This window comes from Chiloscyllium punctatum, chromosome 40 (genome assembly GCF_047496795.1).
Source record: "Chiloscyllium punctatum isolate Juve2018m chromosome 40, sChiPun1.3, whole genome shotgun sequence".
Taxonomy (NCBI): domain Eukaryota; kingdom Metazoa; phylum Chordata; class Chondrichthyes; order Orectolobiformes; family Hemiscylliidae; genus Chiloscyllium; species Chiloscyllium punctatum.
Genome location: NC_092778.1, coordinates 42,370,485 through 42,393,518, shown reverse-complemented (window position 1 = coordinate 42,393,518; position 23,034 = coordinate 42,370,485). Strand labels below are relative to the sequence as shown.

The 23,034-nt window shown below is 41.6% G+C and overlaps 1 protein-coding gene across 4 annotated transcripts in view; it reads right to left on the bottom strand.

The window, feature by feature from the left end:
* Positions 1 to 23,034, bottom strand: part of LOC140464502 (dynein axonemal assembly factor 8) — a 103,332-nt gene that overhangs the window by 36,098 nt on the left and 44,200 nt on the right. For all 4 annotated transcript variants that reach the window (XM_072559648.1, XM_072559649.1, XM_072559647.1 and 1 more), the window contains 7 exons: positions 22,651 to 22,969; positions 13,905 to 13,990; positions 12,610 to 12,764; positions 10,983 to 11,124; positions 8,284 to 8,415; positions 4,130 to 4,324; positions 2,819 to 3,151 (listed from right to left, as the gene is read on the bottom strand). In XM_072559648.1, coding sequence (XP_072415749.1) covers positions 2,819 to 3,151; positions 4,130 to 4,324; positions 8,284 to 8,415; positions 10,983 to 11,124; positions 12,610 to 12,764; positions 13,905 to 13,990; positions 22,651 to 22,969 — 1,362 coding nt within the window. The remainder of the gene's footprint in view (positions 1 to 2,818; positions 3,152 to 4,129; positions 4,325 to 8,283; positions 8,416 to 10,982; positions 11,125 to 12,609; positions 12,765 to 13,904; positions 13,991 to 22,650; positions 22,970 to 23,034) is intronic.

The window sequence follows — 23,034 nt, the reverse complement described above, 5'->3', positions numbered from 1 at the left end:
TGACCGAGCTCCATATACCTGCCTTTGGCAAATATCCTTTAATATCTTAGCTTAACAAAAAAAACCTATTCAAAGAAGGATTGATGAGGGCAGAGCAGTAGATGTGATCTATATGGACTTCAGTAAGGCGTTCGACAAAGTTCCCCATGGGAGACTGATTAGCAAGGTTAGATCTCATGGAACATAGGGAGAACTAACCATTTGGATACAGAACTGGCTCAAAGGTAGAAGATAGAGGGTGGTGGTGGAGGGTTGTTTTTCAGACTGGAGGCCTGTGACCAGTGGAATGCCACAAAGATTGATGCTGGGTCCTCTACCTTTTGTCATTTACATAAACGATTTGGATGTGAGCATAAGAGATACAGTTAAGTTTGCAGATGACACCAAAATTGGAGGTGTAGTGGATAGCGAAGAAGGTTACCTCACATTACAACAGGATCTTGACCAGATGGGCCAACGGGCTGAGAAGTGAGAGATGGAGTTTAATTCAGATAGATGCAAGGTGCTGCATTTTGGGAAAGCAAATCTTAGCAGGACTTATACACTTAATGGCAGCTCATTCCATACACGTACCACCGTCTGTGTGAAAAAGTTACCCCTTAGGTCTCTTTTATATCTTTCCCCTCTCACCCTAAACCTATGCCCTCTGTTCTGGACTCCCCGACCCCAGGGAAAAGACTTTGTCTACTTATCCATGCCCCTCATGATTTTGTAAACCTCTATAAGGTCACCCCTCAGCCTCCGACGCTCCAGGGAAAACAGCCCCAACCTGTTCAGTCTCTCCCTGTAGCTCAAATCCTCCAACCCTGCCAACATCGTTGTAAATCTTTTCTGAACCCTTTCAAGTTTCACAACATCTTTCCAACAGGAAGGAGACCAGACTTGCATGCAATATTCCAACAGTGGCCTAATCAATGTCCTGTACAGCTGCAACATGACCTCCCAACACCTGTACTCAATACTCTGACCAATAAACAAAAGCATACCAAACGCCTTCTTCACTATCCTATCTACCTGCGACTCCACTTTCAAGGAGCTATGAACCTGCACTCCAAGGTCTCTTTGTTCAGCAATACTCCCTAGGACCTTAACATTTAAAAGGCATTTGGATGGGTATATGAATAGGATGGGTTTGGAGGGAAATGGGCTGGGTGCTGGCAGGTGGGACTAGATTGGGTTGGGATATCTGGTCAGCATGGATGGGTTGGACCAAAGGGTCTGTTTCCATTCTGTACATCTCTATGACTCTATTAAACAGCCATTACCTGTCAGCAGTTTTCACTTCTGTTAGGAAATATGTGTTATGATAAAATGCAATTAGGCCAATAACTACTCTTTAAGTGACTTTTCAACTAACATCGATTTATCCTGTCTTTACTACAGGAAGATGACTACTACAGTTTTTCAACTGCTAAGGCCCAGGCCTATAACAAAATCTCCTACAGTTTAGAGAATTGTAATTGTCAGATTATAAGCCTGGGATTTTGGTCCCAAGTTAATGTTCTGATGATAATTTTTTGAAATTATTTATTCATGGGATCTAGGCTTCATGGGCAAAACCAGAATTTATTGAGTAACTCTAATTCCACTTTAAAAAGTGACATTGAATTGCTGTTTTACCTGGTTGCTGTTCATGTGACATTTCTGAAAGAACAATATCAAATAGGAATGCAAGTGGTCTGTTCACTCCTGCAGTTTTGTCGGCCAATGACAGGCTTTAGGTGAGTTACAAAACTTGCAGCTGAACCTGATTCAGGACTGACAGTAACAGAGGATTAGACTTTGTCCTCAGAGCACTGCCTGACCAAGTGCCCAGATCCCAAACACTTTCTGGTCCAGAAGCAACTCAGATTGGACATTCTGGATGTCAGGATAAATCAGATTCAGTCACTGCAGACAATCACATTGCTTATGAGCTGAAACAGGAGTAACCGCCACACATTTTGCAGTGATATAATTTATAAAGAAGGCTGTTTGAGATTGAAGGGAAGAATCTATTGAGCTTGATGTAAACCTTGAATACAGGCCTGGGGTCCAATGAGATTGGTTAGATCTGAGAAGACTTCAGGTGAACTGGGAAGACCTGTTCTCAGGTTCCACTCAAAATCAAATTCTCAATTGCTCTAAATTGTTTCTAACACCATACCAACAACAAGAAACCACCTAAATGTTAAGCCAATATACAATAATGAATTGGACACTGTCAGAAAAGGAGGCTGAAATCTAAGGGAAAAGAATGGAAGGATTACCTCACACAAAAGGGAATGACTGCATAATGACACAAACTTACTTGAAAGGGCAGCACTATAGGTGCCTCTAGTGGGCTCATGGCAATTTTGATTTGTACATGGAAATTTAAACTTTGAGGAAGAAATTAACAGTGTTAAATGAAAAAGTCTGTAAATTTGCAAAATTACTATCCTATATTGAGAATGCAAATGAAAAATGAATGTGAAAACTAATTTTAATTTAGCTCTACTTTCTACACATTCCTCCCTCGGGAAGAGGTGACATGGCGGCAAAGTAGTTAATATTGCTGCCTCACAGCGTCAGGGACCCAGGTTCGATTCTAGCCTTGGGTTAATCTATTTGGAGTTTGCACATTCTCCCTGTAACTGCATGGGTTTTTGTCAGGTATTCCAGTTTCAACCCACAGTAGAATGACGTACAGGTTAAGTGGATAGGGTGAGTCTGGGTGGAATACATTTCAGAGAGTCAGTACAGACATGATGGGCCAAATGGAGTCTGCTTATACTGTAGGGATTCTAAGAGTTAAAACATGTTTTTCTACCGTTAACATTAAACCGACTCATCATACCTGACATTAGCTCCCTGTCAGCGAAGAACAAAGCTGCCTGCCTGAAGGCTAGCTCTGGGGTCAGTGACATTATTTTCTCCAGGTTACCGTAGCTTTCTTTAAACAGACTAGCCCTGGCTTTGGGTGTGGTAAGTACTGCAGCCAGTGCTTTGAAAGCATCCACACGGCGTAGAACACACACTAGAGCAGGGCTGGATACCAAGCAGTCAGTGCTCGCCTGCCAGTGTCTGTCACCCACTTCGAATGGGGTCAATTCCTTGGCCTGGTTTCGGCTTAATTGTGGCAGCCATTTCAACCCCAGAAGTTCAAAGCCTCCATCAATTAGAGCTTCACCTGAGAAGAGAATTAGAGGTTAGAGATATCCCACTGTGTATTCTTTAGTTCCATCTAGTGTAGTGATACTCCTATTATAGATATTTTCTGATTAACCTGTTCAGAGATGTTATTACACACCTCTAGAGCTGGTATGACTTGAACCCAAGCCTCCCAGTCTAAAAGTTATTACAAGATCTCCTAGGCTTGGAATTATATTCAAGCTTCAATGAGCCTTTTTTTTCTCAGCTGAAAGCAAGGAGAACTAAGTTATTGTCACCTTCAGGTCTGACATTAACTATTCTCAATGATTTCTTTGATTGAACTTTGCTGTTCTGTTTGATGCTGAGCTGAGCTTCATACTTCATATCATTTCAATTACTTCAACTCTACATCTCTGTGACCCCAAAGTCACGTATATACCTTTGTCACTTCTAAATATATCAATCCTAACGTGGTCCCGACTGGTAATTCATCTTCTGTAAACTCCAATGTATCTCCATCCTACTCCACTCATACGCCACTGGCTTACACAGGATGTCCAATAAATTTTAAATTCTCAATTCATTTTTAAATCCCTCAACTTGTTCAATGAACTGGTACTTTTAAAATACTCTCCAGCGCTCGACTACCTGAATTCTATGATCCTGTGACTAAATTTGGGTAGTGATGCTCCTATTCTGGATATTTTCTGATTAACCTGTTCAGAGATGTTATGACACACCTCAAGAGCTGGTGGGATTTGAACCCAAGCCTCCCAGTCCAGAAGTTATTACCATCACCTTACAATCACCCAATGGAAACAATGCATTCAAACCTCAGTTTGACTCTCTGGAATTCCTCTCTTGAATCTTTCCATCACATTGAACCCTTTAAAAACTTCAAAGTCATCTCTCTGCACAAATCACCTGTCTGCTTCATTCTTAATTCACTGTCTCTTTTCCTTTTTGTGAAGCACTCTAGCTAAAATAAACACAAAACCATAACAAATAGTCTCACCCGAAGAGTTGTTTGAGTTATTTGATGGGGGCCGTAGCAGGTCCCGCAGACAGTTCCCAGCCTTCTTCATAGCTGTGGGCCCAGTTAGCGTGAGAACAACAACTTGCTCCAGTTCAGGATTGGACACAAAGCTGTGTTTATACAGTACTTCTGGAGTCAAACTGGCAGAATGGTGCACGGCACTGAGAGGTCCACCTACACAGAGCAGAAAGCAATTCAATCATATCAATCCACTGCACACAAAAACGCTTGCAAATGCTTTACAAATCTAAGTATACTAGTTGCAATTCAGGAACAGATACAATGAGAAACAATGGGTGATGTAACTGCATAAATATAACATAGTGGTAATGCCAAAAAACAGACGTTTCTGGAAATACTCAGGAGGCCTGACAAGTCTGTGCAGAGAGTAACTTAACTCTTCAGGTCAATGACCTTACATCAGAACTTATTAGAAGTTTTCATATTATGGCATTAGTAATCCAGAGGCTTGGTTCAATGATCCAGTGACAAGAGCTCCTTCCGTGATTGCTAGGGAACTTGATTAAATTTATTAAATAAATTTGGAATTTAAAAAAAAATCTACTCTCTACAATGGAACTACCAAATTGGCTTGAAAACTTACCTTGTTCACTAATGTCCTTCAGGAAAAGAAATTTGCCATCCTTAACTAGCCTGCATATTGCTCCAGACATACAACAATAGGCTTCTCTCCAATATGGTCTCACAAATCACTCTCTTGTATCAAAGTGTTACAACACTAAAAATAAAACTTAACGTAACACACAATATCAACATAGGTACCAGACATGACAAAGCCCAGTTTAGTCAATGCTGCAAAGTCACATTCACTACTACCTGGGCACATGCTTAAATGAGAGAGCTGTCATGCTGACTAGTAACCAAAACCCTGAAATATTCATATTCATCAAATCATATCTTTTTATAGTTAGCATTCTTGAATGATATCAGAAACTTAAATAACTAACTGGAGAAGTTGCCAGCAATGTCTTAATGATGGGGGTGTTCAGTACTTCAGTCCCAAAGTTTAGCTGCAAATGTTTGCATTATCTTCTGCTAGAAGTGCAAAGGAGGTCCTTGATATTCTCAATATCACAGGTCCCAGTCTTCAACCAAATTTCATGTACTATCAAGAAATGTCTGAGCACATTAGAAATTGAAAAGGCCATGGCCCCTGACAACATCCCGACTATAGAATTATAGATTTTTATCCAAAATCAGCATGCACCTCTGAATTATCTATTCCAGTAAAGCTACAATTTAGGCATTCATCTCACAATGTGGTAAACTGTCCATGTCACAAAAAGTAGAATAAGTCAAATCCAATCAATTATTGCTTCATTAGTTTATCCTCTACCATCAGCTAAGGGAAGGCAGCTATTGCTGCAGCAGCATGTGGCTTCAAATAGCAAAACCTAGATGCTTGAGCAGATATCTGTCAAGTAATATTCTCACCACACATCTGCAGGACAGCAATAATTTTTTAAAAATCAAATCGTCGTCTCTTGATATATGACATTTATGACATCACTGAATTTGCTATAATCAGCATCTTGGTGGTTTACCATTGACCAGAATATTCAACTTGACCAGTTGCATAATTGTTATGGCAAAGGGTGGAGGTGTGGTCTAATCTCACTACTCCAAAATCACAAGGTCACAACATAAAATAAAAAATATTTCCCACTTAATGCATTGGATAATGAAATACCTTATTTAGACTGGCTAGCAAGGTTAGATCACATGGATTACAGGGAGAACTAGCCATTTGGAAAAAGAACTGGCTTGAAGGTAGGAGACAGAGGGAGGTGGTGGTTGGTTGCTTTTCAGACTGGAGACCTGTGACTGGCGGTGTACCACAAGGATTGGTACTGGGTCCACTGCGTTTTGTCATTTACCTAAATGATTTGGATGTGAATATAGGAGGTATAGTTAGTAAGTTTGTAGAAGACATTAAATTGGAATTGTAGTGGACAGCTAAGAGGGTTACCTCAGATTACAACCGGACTTTGTTCAGATGGGCCAATGGGCCAAGGAGTGGCAGATGGAGTTTAATTTAGGTAAATGGAAGATGCTGCATTTTGAAAAGAAAATCAGGGCAGGACTAATACACTTAATAGTAAGATTCTGAGGAGTGTTGCTGAACAAACAAACCTTGAAGTACAGGTTCATAGTTCCTTGCAAGTGGAATCCCAGGTAAACAGAATAGTGAATATGGCATTTGGTATGCTTGCCTTTATTGGTCAGTGCATTGAGCATAGGAGTTGGGACATTATGTTACGGCTGTACAGGACATTGGTTAGGCCACTTTTGGAATACTGCATTCAATTCTGGTCCCCATGTTATAGGAAGGCTATTGTGAAATTTGAGAGGGCTCAGAAAGGATTTACAAGATTTACAGTGTTAGGGGGTTTGAGCTATAGGGACAGGCTGAATAGGCTGGGGCTATTTTCCCTGCAGTGTCGGAGGCTGAGAAGTAACTTTATAATGGTTTATAAAATCATGAGGGGCATGAATGGGGTGAATAGCCAGGGTAGGGGAATCCAGAACTAGAGAGCATAGTTTAAGGTGAGAGAGGAAGATTTAAAAAGGATTGAAGGGGCAACATTTTCATGTATGGTGGTGTGCGTATGGATTGAGCTGCCACAGGAAGTGGTGGAGGCTGGTACAATTACAACATTTAAAAGGCACCTGGATGGGTATATGAATAAGAAGGGTTTAGAGGGATATGGGTCAAATGCTGGCAAATGGGATTAGATTATTCAGGACATCTGGTCAGTATGGATACGTTGCACCAAAGGGTCTGTTTCCATGCTGTTCACCTGTATGACTTTATGATTATCTATATCAAGTATTAAATAAAAATTTCTAACAACCTTTCTTACATAATTATTGTTGTTGTTTATTATCAAAACAAACTTATTCAATGAAGAAGCAAGAACTGATTAACAGTCAGTGACTTGCAAGTGTAAGTGTTTACTTCTCTAAATAACCCCAAAACACACACACACAATCACACTTCAGTTAAAGAGGGAAAAAAGATGCATTTCTCTCTGTAAAGGTTCACTTTAAAGAACAAATGAAAAACAGTCCGGTTTTTACTGATATTCTGGAAGGCAAAAAAGTTTAAGGCATAGGATGTTCCAAAGTCTTATCAAGGTTGTGGTCTTGCACATGTGGTCAAATCACTAATCATGCACAGTTGTCTTTGGGGTCTTGGCAGACACAGCTTGTTCAGAAAATATAATATTGAGAGGTTCAATCATTCTTTTGGAAGAACAAATCTACTTCACCATGAATTCAGTGTGAAGGTTTTTTTCAGAAATAGGAGAGAACAGCTGGGCAGCACTTTCTCACGTGTTTTTTTATCCTCAAATAATTCCAGATACTAAAGCATCTAATCACTGTTCAAACAGGCCAACAAATGTCTATAGCAAAACAAGCAGTTATCACTAATCATATAATTTCTGGGAACCCTTGTTTAAAACAATTTCTAATGTTCACAGCCAACTTTAAAGAACTCTTTTAAAGAAACCACTTGATATATTTCCACAAAACTTGAAATTAACACATTTTTCCACAATTTCTCAAAACTTAAATCCTCCTTCATTAAGTATGAAAAACCTTTGTGACACAAGTAACCTGTCTCCTGAAACCTGGTAAAGGTTCCAATGGAATATTACTTGGATGAGTGAACCTGAGGAGCATGACCGTATCCAAGACAAAGTAGGTACACCATAAATGTTAGCTCTGAGTGAGTGGTCCAGAAATACCACACAGGCTGCATACAAAGTGACCCCTTTATGTTAAGTATAAGCAGCTATACAAAAAAACATAAGAAGATCTGTACACTTATCTGTACACATAAAGGAAATGTTGAACACTAATACGGCAAGTTCTCTTCCAAGTTACACACCATCCTGACTTGAAAGTATATTGTTGCTCTTTCATTGTTCTTAAGTTAAAATCCTTGAGGTGTACATGGCCTATATGGACTGCAGTGGTCCATCCCCTGAACAAAAAAAAATGATCTGAAAACAGTATACGCTACTGGATCCCAGGAACTTTGTGACTTGTCTGTACTTCATTTCTGAGAGTTTTCTCCAACTCATCCTTTTATTGCAAAATCTTACCTAAGCATTGCAGTGTTTGTTCATTGTAGGGAGCCACATGAAAACATAATTCAGTCTGAACTTCAGTATCAGGAGGGAGTCTGTTCCGAATTCTTCCTAGTAATCCCTGTTCTGCCAGTTCATTAGCTAAACCTACAGCAGGACAGAAGCACAGCATGAGTACAATATGAAGAACTGTAATAATGGTGGGTGACTATAGGAACGTTGGAGTTGGGAGCAGGAATGACCATTTAGCCCTTTATGCTAATAACTTAGATCGTGGCTGATCTGGCTGTGGTCTCAATTCCACTTCCCTATCTTCCCCCCACCCCCCAGTAACCTTTGACTCTCTTGACAATGAAAAATCTATCTAACTTAGCCTTGAAGATATTCAGTGACCCAACCTCCACTGCTTTTGGATGCAGTGAATTCCACATATTAAAGATCCTTTGAAAGAAAATAATTCTCCTCATCTCAGTCTGAAAAGAGGGACTTCTTATCTTGAAACTGTGTTCTCTAGGTCTAGGCTCCTCCACATGTGAAAATATCCTCCTGGGGTCTACCTTATCAAGTTCTCTCTGGATCTTATATATTTCAAAAACATCACTTCCCATTCATCAAAACCTCAATAGATAATGTCCAACCCATTCATACTTTCTTCATAAGTCTTTCAATTTGGAATTATTTAAGTAAACTTCTGTGTTTCATGTACCAGGAAACAGAGATCCATTTTATACCCTTGAGTTTTGAAACCTCTCTCCATTTAAATTGTATAATCTAATTATGTTCTATTCTTCCTGTGAAAACTAATGAGTTCACATTTTCCCACCTGCCATTCCATTTGCAAAATGTTTGTCCATTCACTTAATCTGTTTATATCCCTTTGCAGACTCTTTGCCTCCTCTTGATAACTTACTTACTTTATTTATTGTGGTGTCATTAGCAAATTTATCTCCTATACATTCATTCAGGCCACTTCATTCAAGCCACTGATGTAGATTGTAAAAGTTGAGACCCAGCACTGATCCCGGTGGGACTCTGCAGTTACAACTTGACAACCTAAAGAAAAGTAATCTGTCCCTACTTTGCTCACTGTTAACCAACAAGTCCTTTACTATTTTTAATATGTTACCCTCTATACCATGTGCTCTTATCCTGTGCAATTCTTTGATGTGGCATCTTAACAAGTAAGTTTAAAAATTTATTTATACCATATCTGCCTTGCTTGTTACTTCTTTTAAAAAAACTAATAAATTATTTCATCACAATTTCCCTTTCATAAAGCCATATTGACTCTGATCATGTTATGACTTTTAATTATTCTGCTATAATCTCCTTAATTATGGATTCCAGCATTTCCCAATGACAGATATCAGGTGAAATAGCCTTTAGTTTCCTGTTTCCCTCTTCCTCCTTTCTTAAATAGGGAGTTAAGTTAACTATTTCCAATCCACGGGGATCCTTCTAGAATCTAAGAAACTTTGGAATTATAACCAGTGCACCTACTATCTGTGCCACCATTTCTTTCAAGACCTGATGATGTAGACCATTTGGTTCTTGGCACTTGTCAACCTTCAGGTCTAATAGTTCACCAGCATGTTTTCTCTGATGATGGCAATTATTTTAAGCATCTCTCCATCCTGTCACTCTTAATTTTCAAGTACGTTTGGAAAGTTTTCTAAATCTTCTACAGCAAAGGTAGACACAAAAGACGTGTTCACTACCACTACTTCCTTGTTTTTCCTGATCAATTTCCCAGACCTTCCTACCAAAGGACCAACACTTGCTTATTCACTCTTTTCCCATTTAATACTTATTGAAACTCTTATCTGCTTTTATATTACCAGTTAGTTTACTCTCATACTCGACTTCCGCCCTCTTTTTGTGTCATTTGTTTTTTTAAAATCTGATCAACCTTCTGACCTATCAGTCTTTTTGCACAAAAATATTTCAATTTGATACTGTCTTTAACTTGCTTAGTCACAAATGATGCAGCTTTCTCAAACAGTTTTTCTTTCACACCAGAATAAATCTTTGTTGAGTTATCAAATATATTTTTATAAGTCTACCAATGTATTTCAATTGTCCTACCTTTTAATCGAGTGTCCTATTTCAGTTTAGCTAGTTCTTACAATTATCATTATATACCCTTATAATTATCTTTATTCAGGTTTGAAACACTAATCTTGGATCCACACTTGTTTCCTTGAAACTGAATATAAAATTCTAATATGTTATAATCATTATCATCTAAAGGATCATATACCATTAGGTTATTGATTATATGTATCATTGTTCATTACCAGGTTTGGAATAGCCTGCTTGCTGGCTGTCTCTGGAATGTGCTACCCTAAGGACTTGTGCCAAATATACTCCACAAATTAATTTTCCAGGCTACACTTGCCAATCTGATTTGCCCACTCTACACTTGATTAATGTCACCAAGGAGTATTTCCATAAATTTCTTACATAGCTCATTTATTCTTTCTAGTATACTTTGTCCAAAAGTACAACTACTGTTAGGGGAACTAGCTCTAAGCTACTATCACAAGTGACTTCTTACCTTTTTTTCATCTCTACCCAACCTGATTCAACACCTTGCTCTTTTGAGCTAAGGTCAACTCTCATCTCTCAAAGAATTGGCAACTCAGTTAAGACCTGATGCTTTTGCAAAACTCAACCCATAGCTCCATACAGGTGAAATATTTCGATTGTTGTACCTTTCAGTAAGTTGACAATATGATGACTTGCATTTTCTTTCCTCAAAAGTAGCAAGAAACAGGGACACAGCAGCTCAGAAGTGGGAGGACCATCAGAAGAATCATGGGGAGTTAGGGCTCCAGTTTGACAAAACACTGGGATCTGAAAAGACCAATGAAGATTTTCTGAGAACTTTTGAGAACTCCATATAGATAATGGATTGCATCTGTTCATTACTTCAATCAATTAAATACATTATCACCAAATAAGTTGCATGTCATATTTCCAAAATTCGTTCTCACAATCTTATCCTGCACTCACTTTTTACTGGTAAGATTCCACCCCAACTGTCCCTTTCATAATAGGGAGGTACCACCTGATGTTCTTGCTTACTTGCAAAGTCAGAAGTCGTTAAATGTTTTAAGTTTACCCTTACAAGATGCAATGGTCTTTGATTCAACCACTCCTTGAGGCAAAGCTGTCCACGCTGTCACAACATTCTGCTCATTACATTAGCCTATGTGTCTGTGCAGTCTGTTATCTTCTTCCTGACTATGTACGGAAACTATTTTCCATATGGTTCCTAGTTCATGAATACAAATCATTTGTGTACACCAAGAAAAGGAGTGGACCCAGTAATGAACCTTCCAATAGTACCAATCTGAGAAATATCTATTTACTTTAACTCTCTGTTCCCTGTGTTTCAAAAAGCTTTTATCCATACTGCAGGAAGTGCTGAAGAAGTTCAACTGGTCTGGCAGCATCTATTCAGACAGAAAAAGAGTTAATGCTTTGAGTCCTGTGTGACTCTTCTTTGGAAATAGATGCCTGCTGAGTTTCATCAGCATGTTCTGTTTTATTTCGGATTCTGAGCATCTGCAGTATTTTACTTTTATTTATCTATTCTACATTCCATCAAATTTGCTTTTAAACTATAATCCTTTGTTTTTTGCAACTAGACTTCTGTGGGCTTAAGAATGCCTTCTGAAGAAAACTTCTACCAGACCAACATTATTATCTTTACCTAACCAAACTTGATAAACTTGTCAACTGTGATGTTCTTTAACAAATTCTGGCTTTTTCTGATCATGTTACGTACAAGAATAGAAGGAGACCATTCAGCCTGTAAAGCTGTTGATGTTAGACCATGCTAATCTATGCCTCAACTCTACCTCTCTTTAATAATTTGTGTTAAAGCTTATTTTCCAAATGACCACACTTGGTACCTTGTGGCATTTATCACCTCTGCCAGTATATATCACCATACACTACCTACAGGAAAACAAAAGGTTTTTTGATGAAGGTTTTATTCCACACTACTAATAAGTATAAATACATTTGGCCAGGAATAATTGCTACAACGTTAGGAGCTGGTATAGGCACGTCTATCCCTCCAAACACAAGGGATCCATCCACAGACTGCATGTGATATCAAGTGAATGAGTGAAGCCAATGTCACACAAACATTTACCCCTTCAGAATCTTCATTATCTTATTCAATGCCTCCATAATGTGATGCCAATGTGCTTTATCTTCTTACTCTGATCTCACAGATTGCCATACCCTTTTTACAATGACTACTGATGTTCCTTCACAATGCCATAACACTTTTACTATGAAACTTGACCTTCCTCCAATGTACTGTACCTGCACACTTGCAATCCCAAGGCTCCCCGCTCTCTTTGGAGACAACCGAAGGCGTCGTATGCCACGTAGACTGAATCCTCGCTTAGTGCAGACAGATATTATATCTCCATAACAACGAGGAGGCACAGCGGGAGATACTAGTAGAAATATATCGGCTGGAATGAAAATATAAAAATAAAAGAGGGAAATTAAGTTCTTCTGTCACAATATAAAGAGTGATAATTGTTTATAGTGGAGCCTATAATTTGAATGTTAATGATTGTAAGAGTGCCAAAGGCCAGAAAGCAGCATTCACACTCAGCTTGAAAACCTCCATTCCCTACCACCATGTATTCTCTCAGCAAGTGACAGTCCTTTCCTTACCTGCAGGGCAGTGCAATTCAACTGTATCTTTCTGCTACAGCACTCTATCAGGAAGATAGTGTGTCATCCTTTTGCACCTGGCACTCATCCACAGGCATAGGAATGGTACCATTTATGTCATTGTTATGAATTCAATGCATATCTGCCATTCACTTTCTCATCCCACTGCCAATCTTCTTACTGCTAGCGGCCTCCTTATGTTCTTCTTTAACCATCCTGTTCTCAACCTTTCATTGCCTCCCTCACTCTCACTTGTTCCCTTCCCTGTAGGGAACATTAGGCAGTGAGAAAGCATAGCAGAAAGCAGGAGGGAGGCAGTGTAGGGTCAGTGAGGCAGCAAACAAAGTTGTCTGTGCAACCCTAAACAAAGACTGTCCCAATGAGATCACGCAATATTTCAGTCTCTGCATACCAGAAAAAAAATACATTTTATTGATTCTGCTCTTCTTAAAATATCTTTACATTGGTCAGTATTGGGAATGGTTCTATTATTTGTTACAGGCAGCAAACTGCAACGTCACTACCAGTGACATCATGAGCACTATGGCTATGCAGCCTCTGAGGTTGCAATGGCAACAAGTACAATTAAGGAGGAGAGCACTGAGACACTGGAGGTCAAACACTGCTGCCAGGACTTACCTTCGGAAACAGGAATCTCAGCTACTGGAACAGACCATTTCCGAATTTTGGAGTGAGTGGTAGCAGGCGCTTAACAAATGTAACATTAAAATGGTCTCCATAAAAACAGTACAGTGTCTCATCTCTTCTACAACAATGATATAAAATATATTACATTTCATGGACTACACCGGAACCTATATTTTTGGCCTTTCACCAAGGATTAGTCTAAATCCACAGACCTTTGAAAGGAAGCAGGGGCTTTAATTATTTGTATAATCTTCTGTCATTGTAATTGAATCTAAAGTGTGTACCTCTAATAGTTGCAACAAGGGTAGCAGGAGGTCTGCAGGTCTCTCTGGGGTCGATATGGATCCCTGTAGACTGGAGACTGTTAGATCTGTGCATAAAGGATTGAAACAGTAGAAATGAGTCTAAATCACCCATTTAAAGCATGTTTAACAGACCAACATCCAGATAATGAATTAGGTAGCAAAAGATTTTCAAAATCGTAGAGATGTACAGCACATAGACAGACCCTTTAGTTCAAGTCCTCCATACTGAGCAGATATCCTAATTTAATCTAGTCCCATTACCAGCACATGGCTCACATCCCTCTAAACCCTTCCTATTCATATACTCATCCAGATGTCTTTAAATCAGGGTAGCATAGTGGCTCAGTGGTTAACATTGCTGCCTCTCAGTGCCAGGGACCTGGGTTCGATTCCAGCCTTGGGTGACTATCTGTGTGGAGTTTGCTCATTCTCTCCATGTCTGCATGGGTTTCCTCTCACAATCCAAAGATTGTGGTTAGGTGAATTGGCTGTGCTAAATTACCCATAATGTTCAGGGATGTGTAGGTTAGGTGCATTAGTCAGGGGTAAATATAGGGTAGGGGGAATGGGTCTGGGTGGGTTACTTTTCAGAGGATCAGTGTGGACTTGGAGGCCAAAGGGCCTGTTTCCACACTGTAAGGATTTTATGACTATAAATGTAATTGTACCTGCCTCCACCACTTCCTCTGGCAATCATTCAATACTCGCACCACCCTCCACGTGAAAATGTTACCTGCCCCTTAGGTCTCTTTTAAAATTTTCCCCTCTTACCCTAAACCTATGCCTGCTAGTTCTGGACTCCCCCACCCCAGCGAAAAGTCATTATACTTAAGTACATATGACAATAAAATCTAATTCTAAAATTCTAATACATTAGCATCTCTGCTGAAGCTATCTCTGTAGTTGCACGAGGAGTGGTCCTACAACTGGGACTGTTTGGTATCTAGTGAAGCAGTAAGCTATTTCCTCAAGCCTGCCTTCAGGATTTAGACTGCTCTTTCTGTCAGACCATTGGATGATGGATGGCATGGAGCTGCCCTTATGTCAAATACCATTCGACTTTAGGAAATATTCAAATTCCCTGCTGGTAAAGGATGGCCCGTTATCTGTGACCAAACTTCCAGGAGTTCAGGAAACATGCTTGCAGTTTTACTATCATGGCCCTGTGTTTGATGAATGAACTCTATGCACATCCAACCACTTTGAGTTGGCATCCACAATGACTAAGAACATTAAGTCCATGAAAAGAACTGTATAGTCGACGTGTAACTGAGTCCAGGATTCATAAGGCCATTCCCACAAATGTGGGGGAAAGCTACTGCAGTAATTTTTGTCTTCGTTGGCAACTGGGCACTGCCCCACAATGTGTCTATGTATGCATCCAATCCTGGCCCCAAACATAATTTCTCACCATCACCTTCATTTTGGAAACCCGTGGATGACCTTTGTGTAATTCAGCCAATATCTGGCAGCAACCTTTGTTTGGGGCAATCCTTCTTGCTTCCCATAATAATATGCCATCCTCCAGGTCCACAAAGGTTCCAATTCTGATTGCGATGGCCCTTTGGTTTCCTCCATCACCTCCAGCTGTTTTAATTCTGACAAGACCAAATCATTCTGCATCCAAAGTCTGATATTGTCAACTGTGACTGGAAGTGTTTCCAGGAAATGTAAAACCATTACACGGTGGCACAGTGGTTAGCACTGCTGCCTCACAGCGCCAGAGACCTGGGTTCAGTTCCTGCCTCAGGCGACTGACTGTGTGGAGTTTGCACATTCTCCCCGTGTCTGCGTGGGTTTCCTCCGGGTGCTCCGGTTTCCTCCCACAGTCCAAAGATGTGCAGGTTAGGTGAATTGGCCATGCTAAATTGCCCATAGTGTTAGGTAAGGGGTCGATGTAGGAGTATGGGTGGGTTACGCTTCGGCGGGGCGGTGTGGACTTGTTGGGCCGAAGGGCCTGTTTCCACACTGTAAGTAATCTAATCTAATCTAATCTACATACACTTGCAGTGGTGGTACCACCAGTAGTGTATCTGCCAGCAGGAGAAGGCTCAATGCATCTACATTTGTTACTTGGTCTCCTGTTCGGTATTCCAACTTGTAATTATACGCACTTCGTATTAGAGCCCACTGCTGAATTCAGCCTGAAGCAATTGGTGGCACTGCCTTGGCCTCTAAGAAAACTTAGCAGGGGCTTGTGGTCTGTTATTATTACAACTTTACTTCCGTAATGGTATTGGTGAAACTTCCTGACTCCAATTATAACTGTCAAACCTTCTTTCTTTATCTGGGCATATTTACACTCTGCATTAGCCAAAGTCCTGGATGCATACATTGGGCGTTCCTCTCCAGTCTGGCGCACTGACCTCTACACTGCTGAAGCCAAACGCAAACTCGAGGACACCTCTTCCTACTGCCCCCTCGACCATGACCCCACCCCCCATCACCAAACCATACAGAACCTCATCACCTCAGGAGATCTCCCATCCACAACTTCCAACCTCATAGTCCGGGAACCCCGCACTGCCCGGTTCTACCTCCTTCCCAAGATCCACAAACCTGACCACCCTGGCCGACCCATTGTCTCAGCATGCTCCTGTCCCACTGAACTCATCTCTACCTATCTCGACACTGTCCTATCCCCCCTAGTTCAGAAACTCCTCACATACGTTCGAGACACCACCCACGCCCTCCACCTCCTCCAAGACTTCTGTTTCCCTGGCCCCCAATGCCTCATCTTCACCATGGATATCCAATCCCTCTACACCTCCATCTGCCAGGACCAGGGCCTCCAAGCCCTCCGTTTTTTCCTCTCCTGACATCCCCAATAGTACCCTTCCACCGACACTCTCATTTGTTTGGCCGAACTGGTCCTACTCTTAACAATTTCTCCTTTGAATCCTCCCACTTCCTCCAGACCAAAGGGAGGATGGGCGCCAGCTATGTCCGTCCCTTTGTTGGCTACGTAGAGCAGTTGATCTTCCGTAATTACACCGGCACCACTCCCCACCTCTTCCTCCGCTACATTGATGACTGCATTGGCGCCACCTCGGGCTCCCGTGAGGAGGTTGAGCAATTCATCAACTTCACCAACACATTCCACCCTGACCTTAAATTTACCTGGATCATCTCTGACACCTCCCTCCTCTTCCTGGACCTCTCCATCTCCATTAATGACGACCGACATGACACTGACATTTTTTGCAAACCCACCGACTCCCACAGCTACCTGGATTACACCTTTTCCCACCCTACCTCTTGCAAAAATGCCATCCCGTATTCCCAATTCCTCTGCCTCCGCCGGGTCTGCTCCCAGGAGGACCAGTTCCACCACAGAACACACCAGATGGCCTCCTTCTTTAGAGACCGCAATTTCCCTTCCCACGTGGTTAAAGATGCCCTCCAACGTATCTTGTCCACATCCCGCACCTCCACCCTCAGATCCCACCCCTCCAACCGTAACAAGGACAGAATGCCCCTGGTGCTCACCTTCCACCCTACCAACCTTCGCATAAACCAAATCATCTGCCACATTTCCGCAACCTCCAAAAAGACCCCACCACCAGGGATATATTTCCCTCCCCACCCCTTTCCGCCTTCCGCAAAGACCGTTCCCTCCGTGACTACCTGGTCAGGTCCACGCCCCCCTACAACCCACCCTCCCATCCTGGCACCTTCCCCTGCCACTGCAGGAACTGCAAAACCTGCGCCCACACCTCCTCCCTCACGTCCATCCAAGGCCCTATAGGAACCTTCCACATCCATCAAAGTCTTACCTGCACATCCACCAATATCATTTATTGTATCCGTTGCTCCTGATGCGGTCTCCTGTACATTGGGGAGACTGGACGCCTCCTAGTAGAGCGCTTTAGTGAACATCTCTGGGACACCCGCACCAATCAACCACACTGCCCTGTGGCCCAACATTTCAACTCCCCCTCCCACTCTGCCGAGGACATGGAGGTCCTGGGCCTCCTGCACCGCCGCTCCCTCACCACCAGACGCCTGGAGGAAGAACACCTCCTCTTCCGCCTCGGAAAACTTCAACCCCAGGGCATCAATGTGGACTTCAACAGTTTCCTCATTTCCCCTTCCCCCACCTCACCCTAGTTCCAAACTTCCAGCTCAGCACTGTCCCCATGACTTGTCCTACCTGCCTATCTTCATTTCCACCTATCCACTCCACCCTCCTCCCTGACCTATCACCTTCATCCCCTCCCCCATTCACCTATTGTGCTCTATGCTACTTTCTCCCCACCCCCACCCTCCTCTAGTTTATCTCTCCACACTTCAGGCTCTCTGCCTTTATTCCTGATGAAGGGCCTTTGCCCGAAATGTCGATTTTACTGCTCCTCGGATGCTGCCTGAACTGCTGTGCTCTTCCAGCACCATTAATCCAGAATCTGGTTTCCAGCATCTGCAGTCATTGTTTTTACCTAGTTCCTCTCCATTGGGCCACCAATGAGCTAATACTATACTGATACCGACTGGGGAGGCATTGCGTGTCAATACCAGATCTCGCTTGGGATCACAGTGTACAGACACCTTAGAGGGATGATAGTTGTTTCTTCACTTCCCTGAAAGTTAAAGCTTGGCTAAGCAATCATCTCCAAAGCTGATCTTTCTTTACCTGTTGTTACAAAGGTGCCAGGATAGAGGCCAGGTTATACATGAACTTTCCGCAATAATTACAAGTCCAAGTAAAGACATAAGTTCTGCACAGATATAGGATACAGGGCACTTTTGATTGCAGTCAGTTTGCCTTCCAATGGGTGTACCCTAATCTTGTTGACACTGTAGCCCAAGTAGGTCACTTAGCGTGCCTGGAACACATTTTTTCCTTCTTATGCATACGCCAGCTTGGGAGAAATGTCTCAGGATAATGTCCAAGTTCTCTAAAATGCTCCTTGTTGGTCTTCCCTGTTATTAGCACACAATCTAAATAAATGGTGACCTGGGGTAGACATTGTAAAATGTTCTCCATCTTCCGGTGAAAAATTGCACAGGCTAACAATACCCCAAATGGCAGTCTCATAAATGGGTACGAACCCTAATGGGTATTAATTATAGCATACTTCCACTGCAATTGCAAGTGAACATGGCTCATGTCCAACTTCATGAAGTCAGCTTACCCCACTAACTTTGTGTATAAGTCCTCTATGCAAGGGCTTCGGATTTGTCCAGATATGAAAAGTGGTTCACCACGTGTTTAATATCCCCTCACAATTAGTATGATTGGTGTTGCCCATTCCACAAACTGGCACTGGGCAGCCTGCAGAATCATGGAATTGCTTTCTGATCAACACGCAAGGTAGCTTTGGCTCCTCTGATAGTCCTTAGACCTTCCTGAAAGACTTGCGATTGTTTAATTTGGACAGTCATTTACTGAGCAAAAAATGTTGAGACAATACAGGTGAATCTTTCTCAACCAATTTTGCCCCTTCAAGCTTGAGCCCGAGCCTTTTAATACAATCACTAATAACTGAACCAGCTGCTTTTCATAAGAGACTGAAAGTGAAGTTGTACTCTTAGTCTGCGAAGATTTCCCACTATAGGTTCTCAATCTAGCTGAGGTCTTGAACACACTTAAGGGTTGGAGTCCAGATGTGGTTTTTGTAAAGATTCTGCGATCACTGAAATGGCTGTGCTGGCATTGACCTCCACGAGAACCAGGTGACTATTTAACAAGAAATCTACTTTGATTGATTCTGATTTGAATGTTCTAAAGCAATTTAACTGTTCCAAACCAGATGTAGGTGGACTTTCCGGATTGTGCACACTCCTAGATATTGGCCTGTGAGCTTTCTTATTCAGTTTAGGTCTATTGGGTCTCTTTTGCTGTCTCAAGTCCGTTTATTGGCAGTAACTACAAAGGCTTGCTGCCTTGGATCCTGAAGAAAATTTTTAGTGTTAGGCTGCGGCTTAGCTTTGACGTGGGGGTATTGCTGTGGCCTGACCCAGAGTTCCTCTGTTCAGGATATGTCCTCAGTGAGGCTATGCAATTGCCTTCACTCAAGTTATGTTCCCCAAGCTCAGTAGGATTGGCAAGGATGTCCACTTCCATTGGGAATACTCTGCAACTCATATGCTCCACTTGCTCCATTTTCCAATGATACAGCCAGTTGTAGTGCCTGCTTGAAGTCCAGTTGGACTTCAGCCATAGGTGCTTTTGCATCATTAATCCCATATATGAAACCATCTTAGCATTTCAGTAAGGGTTAAACCGAAGTCACATGCCCTCTGCTAGTTGTCCTTAACCTAGTCAAAAATCCCAACACAAATTACCCGGGTCTCAAATTGCTGAGTAAAACTGATAGTGTCTCAGGAACTTGGTGTTGGAATATTCCTTAATTAAATCTGTCAACTCTTGCAAGTTTCAATACTGAATGGACTCAAAAACCCTTAACGTTCACCTGCACCTGTGTTTTTCTTTTTTGCCGCTGTTTACCTATTATTTACTTATCTATGCTATTTAACTCTGTGATGTGCCTGTATTGCTCACAAGACAAAGCTTTTCACCATGCCTCGGTGACATAAATTCAATTCAATTCCTGTGCTTCAAGGAAAGTTAGGCTCCTACTAATGAAAACTGCTGGTCCACAATTGTCAGGAGAATTACTCACTGCTTTTCATCTGCCTTAATGTCACTTGCCAGGAAAGAAATAACATCAAAAACAGTAGGCCCAGTTTTTGATGGCAGGATCAAATGAGCAAGCTTCCCAAAGAATGGGATGATGTGAGAAATGCTTACCCTAACTCAATGACTGTTGCGAGCAAATTTCTTCAGGAGCATGCTTTTCTCTCATGTTCACTGAAAAACCTCACATAGGCTGGTATCCCGGACCAAGTCACCCTTTATTTACACATGAAGAGTTCTTGATACTGATCCAGCTCCCTCAGAGCCAGCGTTCGAGTGAACAGAATGTCTGACACTCTTGTTCATATCTGTCAGCCACGGCTCCCTGATTGAATCAGATTAACAGCCCCAGAGAACTCATAATCTGAGGTCCATCTGACTGATCTCGTTGCAATCACTACAGGACTTAAACCTGTGCCTTCTGGACCAAAGGTAGATATACTATCAATGCATCTCAAGAACCCTTCCAAGAATCCAGCTTTTTATTAAAGTTTCTTTTTTGTTTTTATTTTTGTTTATATCCAGAAGCATTAACTCACACAAAGGAATGACCTTTCTCCCACACCACATCATCTGAGAGTACAGAACTCAGCTCTTTTTAAATATGTCTCATATAGAACCCATCTTTTTTCTTAACACAAGAACTTAGCTCCTCTTTTTTTCTTTCCCTATCCAAAAGTGATTCACACAACCAAACGGCTTTTTTCCCACCATCAAATCACCTATGGTACTTTCACCAATTAACCACCTCCATTAAATTTCTCGTGTTTTCCAGTCATTCAAATTATGCAATTAAGTCCTGAGGCAGGGTCACTGAACCCAAAACATTACCTCCGATTTCTCTCCACAGATGCTGCTAGACCTGCTGACCTTTTCCAGCAATTTCTGTTTTTGACTTTGATTTCCAGCATCTGCAGTTCTTTCGGTTTTTAAATTATATGTAATGGCTGGCAAAGACAATGAGGGACAGGTAGACAAGAGGTTGGGAGCTAAAGCACTCTCTTTCCTGCAGTGCCGACTTTCTCTGGGAATTTCAAGAGTATGGGGACACTCCGCAGATTCCTGCTCCAAGAGCACCTGTGCACAAATGTAGTTGCATAAAGGGGCAAACGGTGGGCAGCTATGACCTCCTCCATTGCCTGTTGCCCGGTCTATTTGGCTAGATCCAGAGACAGCCCCATGAGGAGGTTCTTCAACTTGCCTACATCCGCCACAGCAGATGCCTAAAGATCAGAAGCATGGGCCTGAAGTAGAACTAAAAGCATAACAAAAACAGCCAACAAACAATATATACACAGTCCACGGATTCCACAGCAGCATAAAATAAACAATTTGTTGGGAGTACATGAATCACCATAATCAATGGTTAAAGAATCCAGCTCTTTATATATTTTCCAAGCAACTTATTCATAGATATTATTTCATACCTCTGGGGCTGATAGGTCACCTAGCTCAGTCAGGGATACTACCATAGTGCCAAAAGAACCCAAGGTACCCAGCTCTCTTTTTTAACCAACTTGTTCAGAGCTGTTATTATAGACTGTGCCACAAAACTCCTGGAATGCAGGTTTTGTTTTGTATCTAGACATGCTCTTACTCACAACTGAACATAATTTTTTTCCATCACCAAATTACCCCTGGTATTTCTTTTAACTTTTTTCATTTTCTATATCCAGAAGTGCTCTGACACAGACAACTGAACAGTTTTTATTTCCATTATCAAATCTAGAACCCTGTTCTTAAAAAAGTTTTCCGAGCATCACCTGCTTTCAAACAATTCTGGAGCTGTTCTGCCACTTAAAGGGACCCACATTTCTAACACTAACAAAACACACATTTGGTGAGGCTTTTAGAAAGTATGTCTTTTAATTTAATTTATATTTCAATGATCCTCTTTAGTTTGGTTCAGTGAAGTTTAATTCTTAGCTCAAGTCATGAGTCGAGCTGCATTTCAGGAATTGAGTGCCTAATACATGGGACAGCATTGCTTTTTCAGTGGTGGCAGCACTGAAAGAGGACTGCATTGTGGTAGAATCTCTGTGGGGCTCCCAGTTCCTCATTGTAACTTCCATCCATTCTATTACATACCTGTATTTCAAACTATTTTTTGTGCCAGGGTTCTGAATGCCAACTCGTACAATTCCATTTTCAGGAACTCTTCCACCAAACCACACACAGAGCTCCCAATAGATTCGGATTTTCTGGTGTGGAGAATATAGGAGTGGTTCATCACGATGCTTGCAATAAAGGGCATTGATGGAGTGCTGGTCTGTCACACTGGCTAGCTGAGGATCAGAGGGCCCAACAATGTCCATCCACAGTGAAACTGCATTCATGCCTCTCAGTGCCAATGCCAACACAGGCCTTGGATCAGCATCATCTGGAGTGTAAACAGAAGGCAGTTTACCTATGGAAAGAAGAAAATACAGTAATCATACCAACCAGCAAATGTTAAAACATACATACCAAATA